A 16,153-nucleotide genomic window follows, 5' to 3' on the forward strand; every position below is an offset into this window, starting at 1 on the left:
TAGCTCTGTAATTATATATAGGGCAGCAGCAACTTAGACTGCACTGGCAGTAATTTGCTTGAGAAAGTACCTTTCTGTGTTGTGCTTTTTGTTTCTCCTGTAGTTCTGTGGGGTTAATTTCAGCTCGCTGGAGTTGAAGTATTGCTTAATCTCCCCCTCAGGGTACCCAAGGGTGCAGTTTTGCCCAGTGGTTATAAGGGCAAGACCACAGTGTGAACATAACAAGTGATCTTTGCACCATATTTCAAGCTGTTACCGACGTTTGCTGTTAAGTTAGATATAACAGCAGAAATATGAAGATCTTTGCAGAGCTATGTTACATCAATTACTGAATTTCATGAATGCTTAGCATTGAATAAGAGAGCAGGCAGTTTCCTTTTATCTACTAGCTTGCAGTGAAATTGTATTTGGCTGTCTTGCACTTGTTCAGTAAGCAAGCTAGTTGAAGAAAACAGTAATAATTGAAATTAGGACCAGAAGGAACTTCATGCACCTCTATCTGGCTTTGGCTGGGACAGAGTTAATTTTCTTCTTAGCATCTGGTACAGTGCTGTGGTTTTGGATTCAGTATGAGAATGATATTGATAACACACTGATATTTTGGCTCTGGTTAAGTAGTGCTAACCCTGTGTCAGGACTTTTCAGTGTCTCGTACTCTGCCAGTGAGAAGGAGCACAAAAAACAGGGAGGGAGCAGGGCCAGGATAGGTGACCTGAACTGGCCAAAGGGATTTTCCACACCACAGAATGTCATACCCAGTATATAAACTGCAGGAGTTACCCAGAAGGGGACAATTGTTGTTTGGGGACGGGATGGGCAGCAGACAGTGAGCAACTGTATAATGGGCTGTATTGTGTATCACTTGTTTCTCTTTGGTTCTGTTACCCTCTCTCACTCAGCTGATGATTATCATTATTATTTCAGTTATTAAATTGTTCTTATCTCAACCCACATGATTTACCTTTTATTTCCAATTCTTCTTCCCACTGTGGGGAGAGGGGAAGCATTGTGAGTGACTGAGCAGCTGCATGGTACTTAATTGCTGTCTGGGGTTAAACCACAACTCCTTGGAACCAAGACAGAATCAGGCTTACCTGTATCTTTTCTCAGAGGTTTTGCTGACAGGTTGGATGAAGATACTGTGATAATGGAGCACCACTTTCAGACTATCCATTCCAGTGTTTAACTGTCCTTACTGTGAGAAAGCTTTGTGTGCTTCCTAAATTCTTTGCTGTGATTTAAATTAATTACTAGTTACCTTCTCCAAGATAGATATTGAGAATGGATTATTTATTTTTTCTATGTGTCAGCCCTTGCATATTTGAAGTCTGCTTTCATGTTTCCTCTTGCTTGTGTCTTTTGAACTAAACCACATCAGTCTTGGCTCAGTCATTTTAATAGATTGCACACGTGAGGAGGGCTTACCAGCTCTCTCATTTGCTCATTCTCATTTGCTTTTCTCAGGGTCTGTCTTGCTGATCTAAGACTCTGATGGAACAATTTTATATTTTTCAATTTAACTTCTGCCCTTATTAGTCACTGTAATGTGGAAAGTCTGCACAGGGTCTTGGAAACTGCCACACAGGATTAGTTTCAGATTGAATAAAATCTGATAGAAGGGATTCCTTACTAAACAAGCCAGTGAGAGAAGTTTCTTGTGTTATGAGACAGGAGTTGATGTTTCTTTCTTTCTTTCTTTACTTTGGTTCTAAGTTGTATAAGGTCTGAAATTGGTGCAGCTGGCAGATCTCCTTCCCACCACAGCAGTTCATGCAGTGAGCTCCACTGATCATTTAAAAAGTGTGCCTTCCAAACCAATACTTATTAATTCTAGCGGGTGTATTCCTGACCTTATATTTTGATTATAGATGGAGCACTGCCTTATTTTTTTTCCTGTATAAGATCAAGCATGGAACAGACTGCCCAGGGAAGTCCTTGACTGAAGGTATTTAAAAGACATGTAGATGTGGCAGTTAGGGATATGGTTTACTGGGAGATTGGCAGTGCTGGATGAACGTTTGGACTCCATGATCTTAAAGGTCTGTTCTAACCTAAACGATTCTATGCTTCTAGGTGATACCAGTATATCTAGAGGAATAAATAATTCTAATTTACTCCTTCTGTCTTGAGACAGGTGGGAACTCTTAGAGGGGAAACTGGTTTGTCCCACATCCAGGACTAGACAGTTGTTTTGGTCCTGTCCCAGAGAGCATAATTTAATAGATTGTGTTTGCTAGATCCTTCTATTGTTATCCTCCCTTGTGTCACTCAGAGGCAGCTGCCTTGGGAGAAACAAAACCTCTGAAACAGGTCTCATACTGCTATACCTCCCTGTAGAAAGTGGTCTGCTTTGTTGCTTTAATTAAAGTTTCTGTGAAAGTGTGAAGTGTGTGTGCAAGTAACTGCTAGCATAGCTGCCCCATAGCTCCTGAAAATGGTCTGATGTTCACAATACACTGGCAGAGGGCAGAGTCCCTGGTGTGAAAACAGGAGCCTTTACAGCATGATCCCCAGAGACAGAAGTGGTAGCAGCACCTACAGAAATATACAGGGTGGCCTTACAATACAAAAATAACAAGACTCTTGTGTATCAGTTTTATTCTAGGTCATTTCTCCTTCTTGCTGAAGTACAAAACTTCATACTTAAACGTTTTAGCTGAGGTAAGGAGATGGGAGAGGCTTTTAACTCTCCCATTCCAAAATTCCTCTTCACCTTACTTAGTGCTGCAAGATGAAATCAGCACACTTCAGGGCACATCTTGTTAGTAAATATCTGTCCCTGAGCATCATAGAAAAGAAAACAAAACAGGTGTCAAGCTAGAGAGAACAGCTAGCTAAGCCCATTCTATCTGTTTTTATAATTACCATATACACACCAGCTAGCAAAGTGTTTGTCAAAGTCACCTGCAAAGAAGGAATTTGGCTGATGCTGTTTCCTGCTTTATATGAAAGTGTGTCTGACTGTTTCAGATATCCCTCTCCTTTGAGTTTGACTCTAAGGCAGATGTTTGGGATGGTTTGTTTAGTACTCCTGTGCTTTAGAGCAGCTTTTGGAAACCTTGGGAATGTGCAACATTAAGCCTTCTCAGAATTTAGGTATCAGTGTGTTGTTTTTTGTTGGTTTGTTTCTGTGGGTTTTGGGGGCGTGTGGTCCAAGCACATTGTTTTTTAGAATTAAGATTTTTAAATGTGCTTGGTTGGACAGTACCTTCTAAAACATGATCTTACCTGGCCCTGCTTTCAGCGAGGATTGAACCAGAGATTTCTTCTAGCCTGTGTTACTCCATGACTATATGTTGGGGTTTTTTTATATTCAAGATTAAAATTGAGAGGAGTTTTAAATAATCCAAATAAAAATTGTGTTATTCTGCTTTAGTCCCTCTGTTTTTCTTCAGCTATCATTCAAGGCAAAAGCTGTTTGAAGTTGTAGAACATGATCAGGGTGAAACTCTTGGCTTAAAATGCTAAGTCTTTTCAGACTCCCTTCTTTCATGGTTTTGCAAAGAGCAAAGTAGAGAGAGAGTCATGTCTCTCAATACTGGGGTTAAAACTTGGAACTTATTCTTTTGCTACAGAGTGCTGTGCCTCTCTGAAAGCTTTGCTGCTTGTTCCATAACCTACAGCAAAGGTGATGTTTTGCTTTCCACCTTGTCTGAGGGAACAGTGTGTCTCTGCTGTGACAGAAGGACAGTATTTAGAATATCTGTGGAAGTAAAACTGAATGAGACAGAAGCCCAGGGGATACAATGCTGTTTGAAGTTCAAATCTGAACCTTTGCTGTTGGTGCAGACTGGTGACAAGTGGGTGGGCTTTAGTGGCCAGGCTGGAGGGTGAGTGCTTAATACTATTAGCTATCATGCAGGAAGTAGGACTGTGAAGAATCTCCAGGCTGGGCTTTTCTTTTGCTGCAACAGCTGTCTTGCTCTTCAGCCTTGCTAAGCTTGTGTGGCTCATGGAGGACTTGTTTTGTCTCCTTTGCAGATGAGCACCGGCTGCACAGTGGCAAGCTGTGCCTCATTATCCTGACATGCATTGCAGAGGTAGGTTTCTCCTGTGAAGCTGCTCAGCTGGTGGTGTGTTACAGGGCTCTATCCCCCTGCCTCCTGTGGCACTGAGTGGGAGGTCCTCATGTACCATGTTTGCTAATGTAGTTGATGCAGTACTGTTAAAGTTGACTTGAAACTTGAAAGTTGGATCATCTTATTTGAGTTAGCCAGCTTCTGGGGATGCGGAGAAAAAAAGAGTGAACCTAAGCCTTTTCTCTCTTAGCTTTTGAGTGACCCTGTGGTGTGGCTTTTAGATGAGTAATGTGCTAATGGCTTTCAGCTCTGTGCTGTTCATGGTAAACAGGGGCTATACCCTATCCCTTCTGCCAAAGAAGGATGTAAGTCTGAAAGTAAGTCATGTGTTTGTAGGTCCCTACAAGCAAGACAAGTAGCTAATGTGGCAGTAGGGTGAGAAAGCAGAATCACAGAGTTATGTCATCAGTCCTGGCTGAATGTGGCCCTGTCTCATGGGGACTGTATCCTAATGGCTGACTGATGTCCTGAATGGTGGTTGTGTTCGTGTGGCATTTACATTTTGCTTGCTTGCAAGTAAAGACCTTTTATCCTTAAAGGATAAAAAGCAGTGAGGTTGATAGTCTATGTAAGGATTCTGTAATAATGTTTCTTCAGTGTGCAGCCTGAACACGAATCATCTACATTTAAAATTTTTTTAATTAAATGGTTTTGGCACTTAATCTTTAGGTGGCTGCATGTAACACAAGATAAGAAATTCTGTTCCTGCATAACAAGGGCATTCTTTGGTTCTGATATTAAAGAGAGGGTATATTTATTACCTATTCTGGCTGTGCATTATCTGGAGAAGACTCTTTAATTTAGAGGTGGTCTTGGACTGAGATTTGCTTGAGGGGTGGAACAGCTAATAAACCTATCTGCTAGTACTGCAGGAGCTTCTGGAATCAAAATGCCAGAAGAAACCTTTATCCACACAGTCACAGAACTGGTGCTGGAGAACCGTCTCTTATACACCCGGAACACTTGTTAAACTTGTGACACCATGATATGTACAGTCAGAGCTTAAATGAGCAAAGGGGGAGAAAGTTAGACTGAACTATTGCTTGTTTTGTTAGCAATTTATTTTTCTGAAGTGGAATGGGGATCAGGAGGGGTTTACTTGTGTATGATTGGAAACATGGGTGGCACAAGAAGAAATGGACAGGTGGCTTTATAGCTTGATGGCTGTATCTTGGGAGTTTGACACTGAAACACATGGGATTTGAAAGGCAACTTTCAAAGGGTATTTGGCTTTTCATATCTCCTCCCTTTTCTTGTCCTTTTCAATAGGATCAATATGCCAATGCTTTTCTTCATGATGACAACATGAATTTTCGTGTAAACCTGCACAGAATGGTGAGTTTTTTCCTCCAGATTGTTTTCTTTTTAGGATGCAAACACAGAGGGTTTGAGTATGTATGAAAAGTATATGTTAAAAATTGTATCACAGACATCTAACCTACATTGCTAAGGCATGTGGAAATACTGTCAGAAATGCAGTAGTTGCAGAATGATTTTGAAATTGCTCTCAGAATGTCTCCTTTCTTCAAAGAACAAAGAGCTCTTTGCCCTGTCAGTGAATTCAGAGGTCTGCCTAGCTGGTGAGAAGCTGTGTATTAGGAGGTCTCAGAGGAAATCAGTGGTAGAAAGAATGTTCTGCCTTAATCTCCAGTAAGCATTAGCCGTCATGTGATACATAATAGCCAGCTGGAGTTATACTGAGTTATTTTATTTGGCTTTTGCTTCATTCTGGGTGGAGTAATTCACCTTCAGGGAGGAAAGTATTTTTTCCAGAGATTTTTCCTGTGGTGGAAGTGTCCTTACCTGGCTCATGAAACTCTGCAGTTACAAGTAACTTGAATGGTTATCCTAACTTGATGTATTCTGTCTTTGTGGTACTGGCACAAAGTTCCACCTCATCTGACAATGAAGCAGCGCTTGAAAGTCACAGTTGAAGAAAGAAGCAAACATCTTACTTTATGGAGAACATACTGCAAGAATGCTAGTCATTATCCCTTAACAACAGATTTGCTATCTAGTTTGCCTTTCTGGTCTGTTCAATGAACACCAAAGCCATTGACTACTGTACACACTGTTAAGAATGCCAATCAAACTTCTGTGTCAGAAACAAATCCCTATGTTAACCAAGGCGGAGGAATTTCTGTGTGATTTGTTTTTGCCTTGGGGTCCCTCCCCTCAGTAGAACAGTGCCTTCCAGCCACACAGCTAGAGAAACAAGACCCCATTATCAGCATGCTGGAACAGTTTTGCTCCAGCCATGGTCTTTAGGGTTAGTATGTGTAAGATGGCAGTTGGAGAAAAAGGCAAAGGGAAGCCTGTGCTGATTGTACAGTTTGCTTGAAAAATACAGCAATACACAGACTGTCACTTCAGGCTTCTGCTGACTTCTTTTCATCTTTGTGTGTTTGAAGCCGATGAGGCATCGGAAGAAAGCAGCGGACAAGAACCTGCCCTGCCGCCCGCTGGTGTGTGCGGTGCTCGGTGAGTGTTGTCAGGGCACTGTGTGCTTGTGGCTCCTGAAGCATCTCTCGCTGGGCATTAGAAATGTGAGATTTGAGGATTAAATGGAGCAGTGGATAGACTTAAAAGAAGGACAGTTACATACTAAAGATGTTTCCAGCAATCCATGCCCATCTTTGTACTTGGCTATCTCGCAGAGAAATCCAAGATTGCAGCTCTGGAGCAATAAATTGTTGTATATACATTTACAGAAAGTTTTACAGACACTGCTTGGCCCATTTGAACTGAGTTTTTAACAAGAGGGAGGGCAGTTGATTAATAAATTAGCGTTTAGGTGAGTGTGGTAGAAATGACAAGTACTTTGTAAATGATATGATGATGTCAGACTTATGGTTCACAAAAACATACTTGTAAACATGTTGGCATTGAGCCTTTTCTGAGCCAAAAAACAAGAGGAATGTTAGTAGCTAGGATTGGTTTTGCCTGTGGATATGGAGGCGTAGTTGAAAGCTTTTCATGCAGCACATGATTAAGTTGTGACTCTCGTTACTGTGGAGGCCAAAAGCACATGTGGGTTCAGAAATGGATGGAGCCTGGATCCCTGAATAGCTGTTCAGCCGGATGGTGCAGAAGCAGTCTTAGACTTCAACATTTTCAAATGTGATTATTGAAGCCAAGACACACAGCTGCATGAAGAATCTTTCTAGAGCTATCAGATCCCATCCACTCTTCACCTGCACTGTTTTTAGTCACTGTTGAGTCACACTGCTGGGCTGTTACTGCCCTAGGAGGTTACAGCTCACGATTGTTACCAGTGGCTTGGTATAAGCATTTCATGCTGAAGTTGGGTTGAACACACCCCCACACACATTCAGTTATCTTTGATTAGCTTCTCTCAATTGTATTTCTATACTCTTTGCCTCTTATCTTCATACTGGAAGCACTTAAATGTTAGACGCATTCTCCTTTTTTCTTTTTCCCTGAATTAGTCTTAAGCAGAAGCTTAGCCTATATTGAGATCAAACTAGCTTTACTTGCTTCAGAATTTGTTTTAGGAAAAATAGATGTTATTTACAATGTCTCTTTAAGTAGCATCTAGGTTGTGCATTGTTTCTGAATAATTTTCTGAAATGCGCTTCTTAATGGAATTTTCCATTAGTGATAGGGCTTGAAATATTGCTCGAGCAATTCTAAACATCAGAACTCATGGTGTAGTCTTTATTTGACTAATAGTGGGGGAAACCATATGGGGAAGCAGTGCCTCAAAGCAAATTACAGTATATATCCTCAGTTTCCAGGAGGTTCTTTTCTAGTTCTAGCAAATGTCTAATATTCTTTAGAACAAACAAACAAAAAAGTGAAGTCCCTTTCATCTAAGTAGGACTATTGTCTGGAAGAGATAGGTAGGTGGGGCAGTTTGACTTCCTTGTAGTCTACTAAAAGCTAACAGTAGCCAGCTCAATACTTACTTTATCATTTTCTTTTCTGTCAGATTTGATGGTGGAATTCATTGTAACACACATGATGAAAGAATTTCCTATGGATCTCTATGTGTAAGTGTCTGTGGGGTAACTCACTGTGATTTCATTTGAAGTTTGAATTTAGGTAGAATCCTGCTCATAGAGCAATCTTCTGGCTGAAATAACCCTTTGTGGCTGGTGGGGAGCAGGATGGCTTTTCATGAACTCTTACAGTAACTTTTTCTACTTCAAAAATTCTCTGTGTGCCAGAAAATTGAAAGCAATTCAATTTCAGACTGTTTTCCTAATCTACTTGATCTAACACAAAGAGCTTTTCAGTCTAAAAGAAGTTTCATAACACAGAGTCATTGCAACAATCCCCACTTCCCAGAAGATGAATCTTGGTCTAGAAACAGAAAAGACAGTTTTGAAAAAGTGAGGATGACTGGCATGAGGCCTGGAAGGCAGTGGGGAGAGGGAGGGAGGTTTAAGCCTGAAATGGCCTGCTAAGCAGAAAGGGGTAAAACTTAGCAATGGGCAAAAGGAGACAAGAGGACAGAGCTACTCATGAGCACTCCATGTGTCCCACAGGGGCCTCTCCAGTGCTTTGTACTGCTTTAGCCTGGAGGGCAGAAGTAGGATTTAGACTATTTGTTGGCTTTGCTCTGACTGGTTATACAGTGTTCAATTTCCCCAAGGTGTGAACAGCACTATATTCTGTAGGGAAGACAGAGACACATAGGATGTTTTCCCTTAAGGTAACTTTTCAGCATATTCTGATTTTGCCCAAATAACCTTGCAATTACATTTCCTTTTCAAGGGTTGTACAGTTCAAGAGTTTGTGAAAATTTCTTTCTTTTTTATTACAATTGCAGAACTAATTGTAGATAGGTGTGATGCTCTGGAGTTTCACAAGAAAAGTGTGAAATGCTTGGACTCAAAAGCAACATCGCATCTAGAAACCCCATAGCACTAGAAATAATGAGCAGTAGCAACCATCAGTGGACATTTGTATCCATTTAGTTTGGCATGTTTGTGCAGTCCTTTCACTGTACTCCTGTCTGAAACCATCCCATAGCAGACACAGTTATTGCAGACAAAGTTGGTGTTCTGAATGCACAAGTAGTGTATGTACATTTAAGAGGTGACAATATGAAGCTGCACAAGGCTGGCATATTAATATTTAAAAGAGAAATCCAGGTTCCTTAGACTAAGTACTTGTTGTCCATTATTTCTATTATGAATCCTCAGCACAAAACTTTTAAAAACCAGAGACACCGCACCAGGATGGATAACTTCATAACTTGACTTACAGCCAAGCAGATTCAGAGGTGAAAAGGTGCTGGGCATTGTCCAGTACCAGTAATACCAGAAGTAGGAAGCTTCTCCCCATAGGGGTTGCTGTTCCTGATCTGAAGACAGCTGTCTATCCTAGCTGGTTTGCTTCCTATTCTTGGTTGAATTTATGAGAATCCAATTTGAAATGCAGCACTTAATGTCATGCTCAGTGATTATAAATAGTCATTCCAAGTTAGTTTCAGTTCTTGCCTTACTGTGGTATTTTTGGGATTATCTACAGGTCTGAAAAGAATAATGCATACCTTCTGCTTATTTTTTTGCTACAACCTTGTTTTAAAGCCTTGTCTTGAACTTTTCACCTAATTTTGAATAAATTCCATGCAGATTTTTAGAATTTAATTTCTCCGTGTTTATTTGATGTGCAGTGTCTGTCATTGGTGTCTTTTCAGAAAGATGTGGGTTTTAATGAGATAATGTGGTTTTGAGAAATAGGGTTTTGGGGGAAATGAAATATTTCCTTTTTTTAGTCTTCCTTCTGTTTTTTCTATATGTTAATATCTAAAAATAGCTTGGCCCGACAAATTCAAATTTTTATATATTTTTTGTCTTGTCCGTAATGATCGTATTAGAGAATTTACTCACTGTACTGTATTTTTAATTTGGATGTTATTTGTGAAGAATGTTTATGCACCTAAGAGTCTGTATGAGCACTAGGTGCTATAGAGACCTACAGGGTTTGGAGACTTGACAAGTGCACTACTTGTATTTTGGGAGATTCCAAAGCTTGCACGTGTATTGCGTTAACATTCCAAAGCTCATATTTAAATTTTTTTAAGAAGACTGGAAAATTTGATAGAAATGTATTTCTTTTATTTTTTAACCTAATTAAACTGTATACCTCAGTCAAACTCAGAATTTTGTAGTTTTTCTGACACCCTCATTTCCTTTAGCCTCACCACTGAGGCCAGAGAAATGGAGAAGTTCCATTGTGTCCAAATTTTACAATAGCTTGTAGTATCTCAGATATATGGAGACTGCAAGTTAAGTAACTCATTTTGTAGAGTTTATGAGGCCCTTAGGTTACTGTAGCAGAGAGTGAAAAGTATTTCTTGAACAGCAAACATGCATTTGTGGTCAGTCCTATCCTCTTGAGTGTAAACGGCATACCGGCCCCTTTTTTCATTTTGTCAGAATCTTTATTTGTGAGTGTTGATTCCTCTTAGGAGGCCAAAGTCACAACTCCCATCCTCCTCTGATAGTCTTTGAATTTGTCTATTTCCCTGCTGCTGATTTCAGCAGTTTTTCCAGGCTTGCTGTAGAATTGTGGGAAGATGCAATGTCATTAATCCTTTGCCCTCTCTTTTCCAGACGGTGCATTCAGATTGTGCACAAGCTGCTGTGCTACCAGAAGAAATGCAGAGTGAGGCTTCATTACACTTGGAGGGAGCTCTGGTCAGGTACTTGGCCTCTGCAGAGAGTCAAATATGAAAAATCCAGAGTGGTGGTGGTTTTGTGGCCATAACTGATTGTTCCATTGCTGCAGGGTTGAAAAGGAAGCAGCAGTTCTGTTAAAGGATCTTTATGTTGCTTCTTAGTTGCTGCATGCAAATTGCCTCCTTTGGAAAGCCAGTTCATTATCATAATGGTAGCTAATTTACTTTCTTGTCTTCCATGCTCTCTACGGTATCCAAATGTCTTTGTTTTTCTTTTCCATTACCTGAATCTCTCTTTACTTGATTGGAGAAAATGGAGTAATGTTTTATGGAGCAGTGTTTCTCTCCCAGATCTTTGTGAATAGAAAGGGGGTAGGCTCTTGGGTAAAGGGAGATGGACCTTGCTTTTACTGCAAAAGATGCTCACACATAGAATAGTGTATGCAGCTCCTGGAAAGAGCAGCCTTGAAATGTCAGTGTGAGGGAAGAGAGGCCTTTAACTCTGACCTTTGAGTTGATGATAGGTAGTCTGGTTTATGCCACTTGCATCCCAAGATAGATAGATAAATAAGTATTGTGGAGTCTGACATAATCTAGTGGACAACTTTGTAGGACTCTTATATGATGCAGTCATTGCATGGGACATCTGGGGAAGGGAGTAGCAGAATGGATGATGAGACCTAACAGGCATCTTTGGTGGATATGGTTTGTGCTTCAGTTCTTATCTAGCAAGCAGTGAGGTAGCTCAGCCAGGAAAGTACAGTTAATCCCCTTGCTGTTGTGGCTTAAACAAGAGCTTTATGAAAATTCAAGGGAACACGGCCCTAATTGTGTACTCCTGGAGCTGTACTTGAGACCTAGGATCAGGGACTTGCCTGGTGTAATGCAACTCCCATCAGAAATTGGAGAGGATGGTTTTCGAAAGAGGCAGTGATCAGTGGTTTGTGAAGCTGTTCTCAATTGACACTGAGTACTTCCCTTCAGTAGCCTTGCCCAGCTGAGATGTAGGTACTGAGAAGTGAACCAACAACCTGAGTAATTTTCAGTTACTGAATTTTCACCTTATGTGACATGAGGCTCATTCATACTTCCAAAATTATTCCTGCAGAAGGTGAAGTGGGTGCCAGTAATTAAGGGATTAGCGGTTCCTTTTCAGTTGTTTTCCTCAGAACAGAGCCCCTTGAGGCACGGCTGTAGTGTAGTGCCAGTTCAGGAGATGTGTCTGTGTCTCACTACGACACAAAATAACTCACACATTTACCCTAGATATAAAAGAGGGAAAAGAGGAAGTTTTATTTTTGACTTTTTAATATATCTATAATTTAAAAACTGATAGTGGATTGGAGGATGAAATTGTTACCTGTCCAACCACACCGGTTAAGCAAACAGTCTATTAATTTTCTCTTATCACAAAGAAGAATGCAAAACAATCATTATTTACATGACAGTGTTTGAGAAACTTTAGTAGAAATATGTAAACATTAGACGGCATAGCAAACCTTTAAAAGAACTTTAAAACTTTTGAAAGAACAGGGTGACAAGTGTGTACAATGTGGATGTCTGTTGTAAATGGAAATTGCATCCGACAATGTGGGTGATATCTTCTCAGCAGTTACAGTGAACCAGACCCGTTTCTATTTGGCTAGGCTGGCCTGGGTCTTTTCTATGCATTGGCAGAATGGAAGTTTGAAATATAGTACCTTTTGCTTGAAAGTATTGTTCCACAGTTCAGGGAGCACACTCGTAGGCAACTTTGCATCCTTAACTTTCCCTATTTTAGGGAAGGAGAAAAAATTAACGTACTCACTACACACTGAGATTCAGCATCTTGGGATATTCTTGTTAGCTGTCTCTAATTAGCTGGTGTTTACATAGACCTTTGGAAACATAAAGTGCCTCAGAAGTATTAAGTACTGCACATGCTTTGAAAGTAAAGCAGTAATATAAAAACACTTGGGTTGGTCAGGTTTCTGTGAAGGAGCTGAAACATTGGCACACCTGATGCAGCTGAAGAGCTCCATACTTAGGATAGATTTTTGTGTATTTTAGGTGATCCTCTTCTGGGAGTAAACTACTATAGAATGTTTCAAAATTATTATTTTTTAAAGTAGGATGTTTAGGTGAACAGAGAGAGATTCTTCTGTAGCTGCTTACGTGGTTTATGCAGGCTGGAAGACCCTGGGTGAAATGGTGCGTACACCTGTAAAAGGGCAGGTCCTGGCTGCTCCAGGTGTGCTTCTAGAATGCTATATAAGTTGCAGAATAAATGCTAATTGCCAGCCCTGTCTGGAGACCTGTTTCATACTTAACTCTTACCCTGTCAAGGTTGTTCTTTGATTACCCAGAATGCTGCTGCCTTTGATGTGAAAGAATGTCTCTTCCTGTGGTCTTGATCTATGTGACGCACAATTCCAAAACCAGAGCACAAGACTTCTGAAGTAATTTCTGTCCCTCGTATGACCATCAGGCTTTTATTTTGGATTGAAGAATTGCTATCACTGCTGGATGAACAGCTAAAAGGGAGCAGCTGTTCACTGTAAGGTCTGAGATACCAGGTTGCCCCATCAGGTGTGCTTTACAGAAGATCTTCAAACCCAGACTTGTCTTCTGGAATGACAAAGTGTGTGACGACTCTAAGCAATGTCCCTGTGGTGCAGTGTGGATAATAGCAGTAGAGGCTCCCCAACAGAGCTGAGTGGAACAAAGAAGCTGGAGGGAATTTGTGTAAGGAAGTACTGAAAGAAACTGAGAGAGTTCTACCTGGCACATAAAAGGAGGAGAGTTTTTTCAGGCAGAAAATTGAGTGGGAGAAGACAAAGAGAATACTGGGGGTAGGTGGCCAGTGTCGGGTGCGGAGGAGCGGAGATAAAGGCTGTAGGTGGAAGCAGTAGCTGTGTGTGGAGCCTTCTGCTCGCTTGCCAATTCTAATGTTAGCTAATCTCTAATTAAGGAAAGCCACTTGGGAGTCATCTGATGGATTGATGCTCTTCCTTTGTGGATGCTTTGTCTTCAGTATGGAAGGCCAGCAACACTGACAGTTTCTGCATTTATTCTGTTTGATTTTAATTTGCAGTGATGGCAGAGAAAAGCAATGGAGCCAGGTGCTTTGGCATTTCTCAGGACACATATGCTGTTTATACAGTCTGTAATACTTTACTTTTTTGGATATGCTACTATTTGGCACATTGTTTCCATATGATCTTATTTCTGTTGAACTTTCTTCTGGAACATCTGAGCTTAAAGAAGAACAATATTGTTACAATCTTTGGATGTGATCCAGCCTGAGCTTCTCTATTAGAAAAAATTTTTTCACATTAAGCTAAGGGACCAGGGCAATGGCACTCAAAGCAGTATAAATCTCTGGCTGTGCTGACCAGATGACCAAGAATGTTTAGATGACAGAGAAAGATGCAGGGATTTGAGAGCTGGAAGCAGGATTGACAGAAAGGAAAATCTGTGGGTGGCAACAGTAGTGTGTAGAAGCTGGTTCTAGCTAAAAGCAGTGTGAAAATAAATATCAGATCACTAGTGGACCTAAATTCTGGAACATCTTAGAGAACTGGAGAGTGAAAAGCAACTGTAATCTGTTTGACCTATGAAAGTGATTGGCAAAGGCATTTACTGATAGGTAGACCAGACATTCAGATCAAGAAATATCTCTTGATCTTAGTTCTTTTTTAGTTACCCTTTTCAGCAGTCTGTTCACTTCTGTTCCACCAGTGATTAGTGTGCAGCTCTTCCCTTTGAGTGCTATGGAAAATCTTCAGGGTTTTCACCACTGACAATGTACCATTCTGGTACTAGCTGGTACTAGCCTGGAAATTTGGCCAAGGTCAGAAATGCCGAGTGGACCTGTTTGCTTGCAGACATTTTGGCCATCTAGAAGTCTCCTGGACTGTTATGCCAGGTATCTTATTCTATTTAAACATTGATTAATTGAATGTCAAGTGTAAGGTCCTTCCTAGAGCCTATTAGGAAACTTGGGAACAGCCAGTTCACTGGTCTCAGAAGCAGCCTGTTATGCCCGATGTTCTTGGGCTGGTTTGTACAGCACTTGAGTGATGGACAGTGCTATATGTGTTTTTGTTGCTGTCAAGCATGTATGAGCTATGCCAGAAGAGTTTTCATGAGTCATTTAAGCTTTTTATATAAAAAGACCTCATTTCTTCAACTCCTCCCACTTCAAAATTAGCAATGCTTGAGCAATTCACACTGAGCTTAGGGGGTGCAGGTAACTTCTTTGCAGTTGCTATGGTTTGCTTTAAGCAAAAGCTGTGTTTAAAGAAACAGAAAAGCAATGCTAATAAAGACTTCTAATAGCAAGAGTAGAACCTAAAAAATCTGAATTATAATAATGGTGATATAGCTATTTATTGGGGTAGTTGAATGCAAAGTAAGATTAACAGTGAGTATTGCCATTAGTAAATGTTGAGGATCAGTTTTCAAATTGTTTTAAGATAACACTGTAGTTCCTTATCTGGTAGTTTAGGTAATTTGGTAGATGCAGAATGCACTGTTAAAATAAGGGTGCTTCAAATACGTAGCACCATCAAGAAGTTAATTTTTCTCCTTTTTCATGTTAGGGTTATCAAAGCAGACTTCTACAATGCTACTAGAGAAAATACACTTTTTTTAATTCCTTTTTGTACACTCTTCAGATCTTTTTGCCAGGTTCTGTATTTATAACAAGGATAGTGCTGCATTCAAAAAAAATTTTGGGTGCATACTAAAAATATGAGAGGTTCCTCTGTGGAAGATGTTAAAATAAAGAAGCAATTCTTTATGAGGGAGAATCTCCCCCTGGACTTTCAGTATATATAATATTGCCCTTATGCAATGCATATTTAAAATTGTATGGCTCAATAACTTTGCTTTATTATTTTTGTGACTGAAATGTTGATTACTGATAGTGTGTTAGCTGTGTCAGTTATGGTTTTACAACTGTTGATCTGGTCTGTCTCAACCCTCTGATTTATGTTGCTGAGCAGACTGGAAGTCAGGTGATGTTGTATCTTCACTCCATCTCTAATCCGGCTGTCACTGTCACTTTCTGCAGCAGCTATCTGGCAAGGGAAGCTTTTCATCTTGCAGCTCTTGTGGAGACAGGATTCACACACTGGTGTACCAGACAGTTGAGTTCAGTGGCAAAGTTCCTGGTCACTAGATGCCATGAGAATTTGGAAGACCATAGAGCTGCTTGGCCAGTTAGCAAATGACTTAGTTTCTCACCCCAACTAAAGGCTACTAAAGGCTGTAACTGTTTTGTGCCATGGAATGCATACCAGGAGTTTGCAGCCCTTAGGGGGTCCTGTTTTCTTTATTATGGGAGTGTTGATGCTTGTGGTATGTGGTACTGTGTTGGCCCAAGCTGGGTTCAGGAATGCTATTGTTAATGCTTTTATCCATTTCACAGTATGATATA

The 16,153-nt window shown here is 40.4% G+C and overlaps 1 protein-coding gene across 4 annotated transcripts in view; it reads left to right on the plus strand.

Annotated features, from left to right (window-relative positions):
- ARMH3 (armadillo like helical domain containing 3) overlaps positions 1–16,153 on the plus strand; it is a 124,233-nt gene that overhangs the window by 29,286 nt on the left and 78,794 nt on the right. For all 4 annotated transcript variants that reach the window (XM_030276258.4, XM_030276260.4, XM_030276262.4 and 1 more), the window contains exons 16-20: positions 3,982–4,040; positions 5,349–5,414; positions 6,491–6,560; positions 8,032–8,092; positions 10,667–10,755. In XM_030276258.4, coding sequence (XP_030132118.4) covers positions 3,982–4,040; positions 5,349–5,414; positions 6,491–6,560; positions 8,032–8,092; positions 10,667–10,755 — 345 coding nt within the window. The remainder of the gene's footprint in view (positions 1–3,981; positions 4,041–5,348; positions 5,415–6,490; positions 6,561–8,031; positions 8,093–10,666; positions 10,756–16,153) is intronic.

The sequence above is a fragment of the Taeniopygia guttata genome, chromosome 6, assembly GCF_048771995.1.
Source record: "Taeniopygia guttata chromosome 6, bTaeGut7.mat, whole genome shotgun sequence".
NCBI lineage: Eukaryota > Metazoa > Chordata > Aves > Passeriformes > Estrildidae > Taeniopygia > Taeniopygia guttata.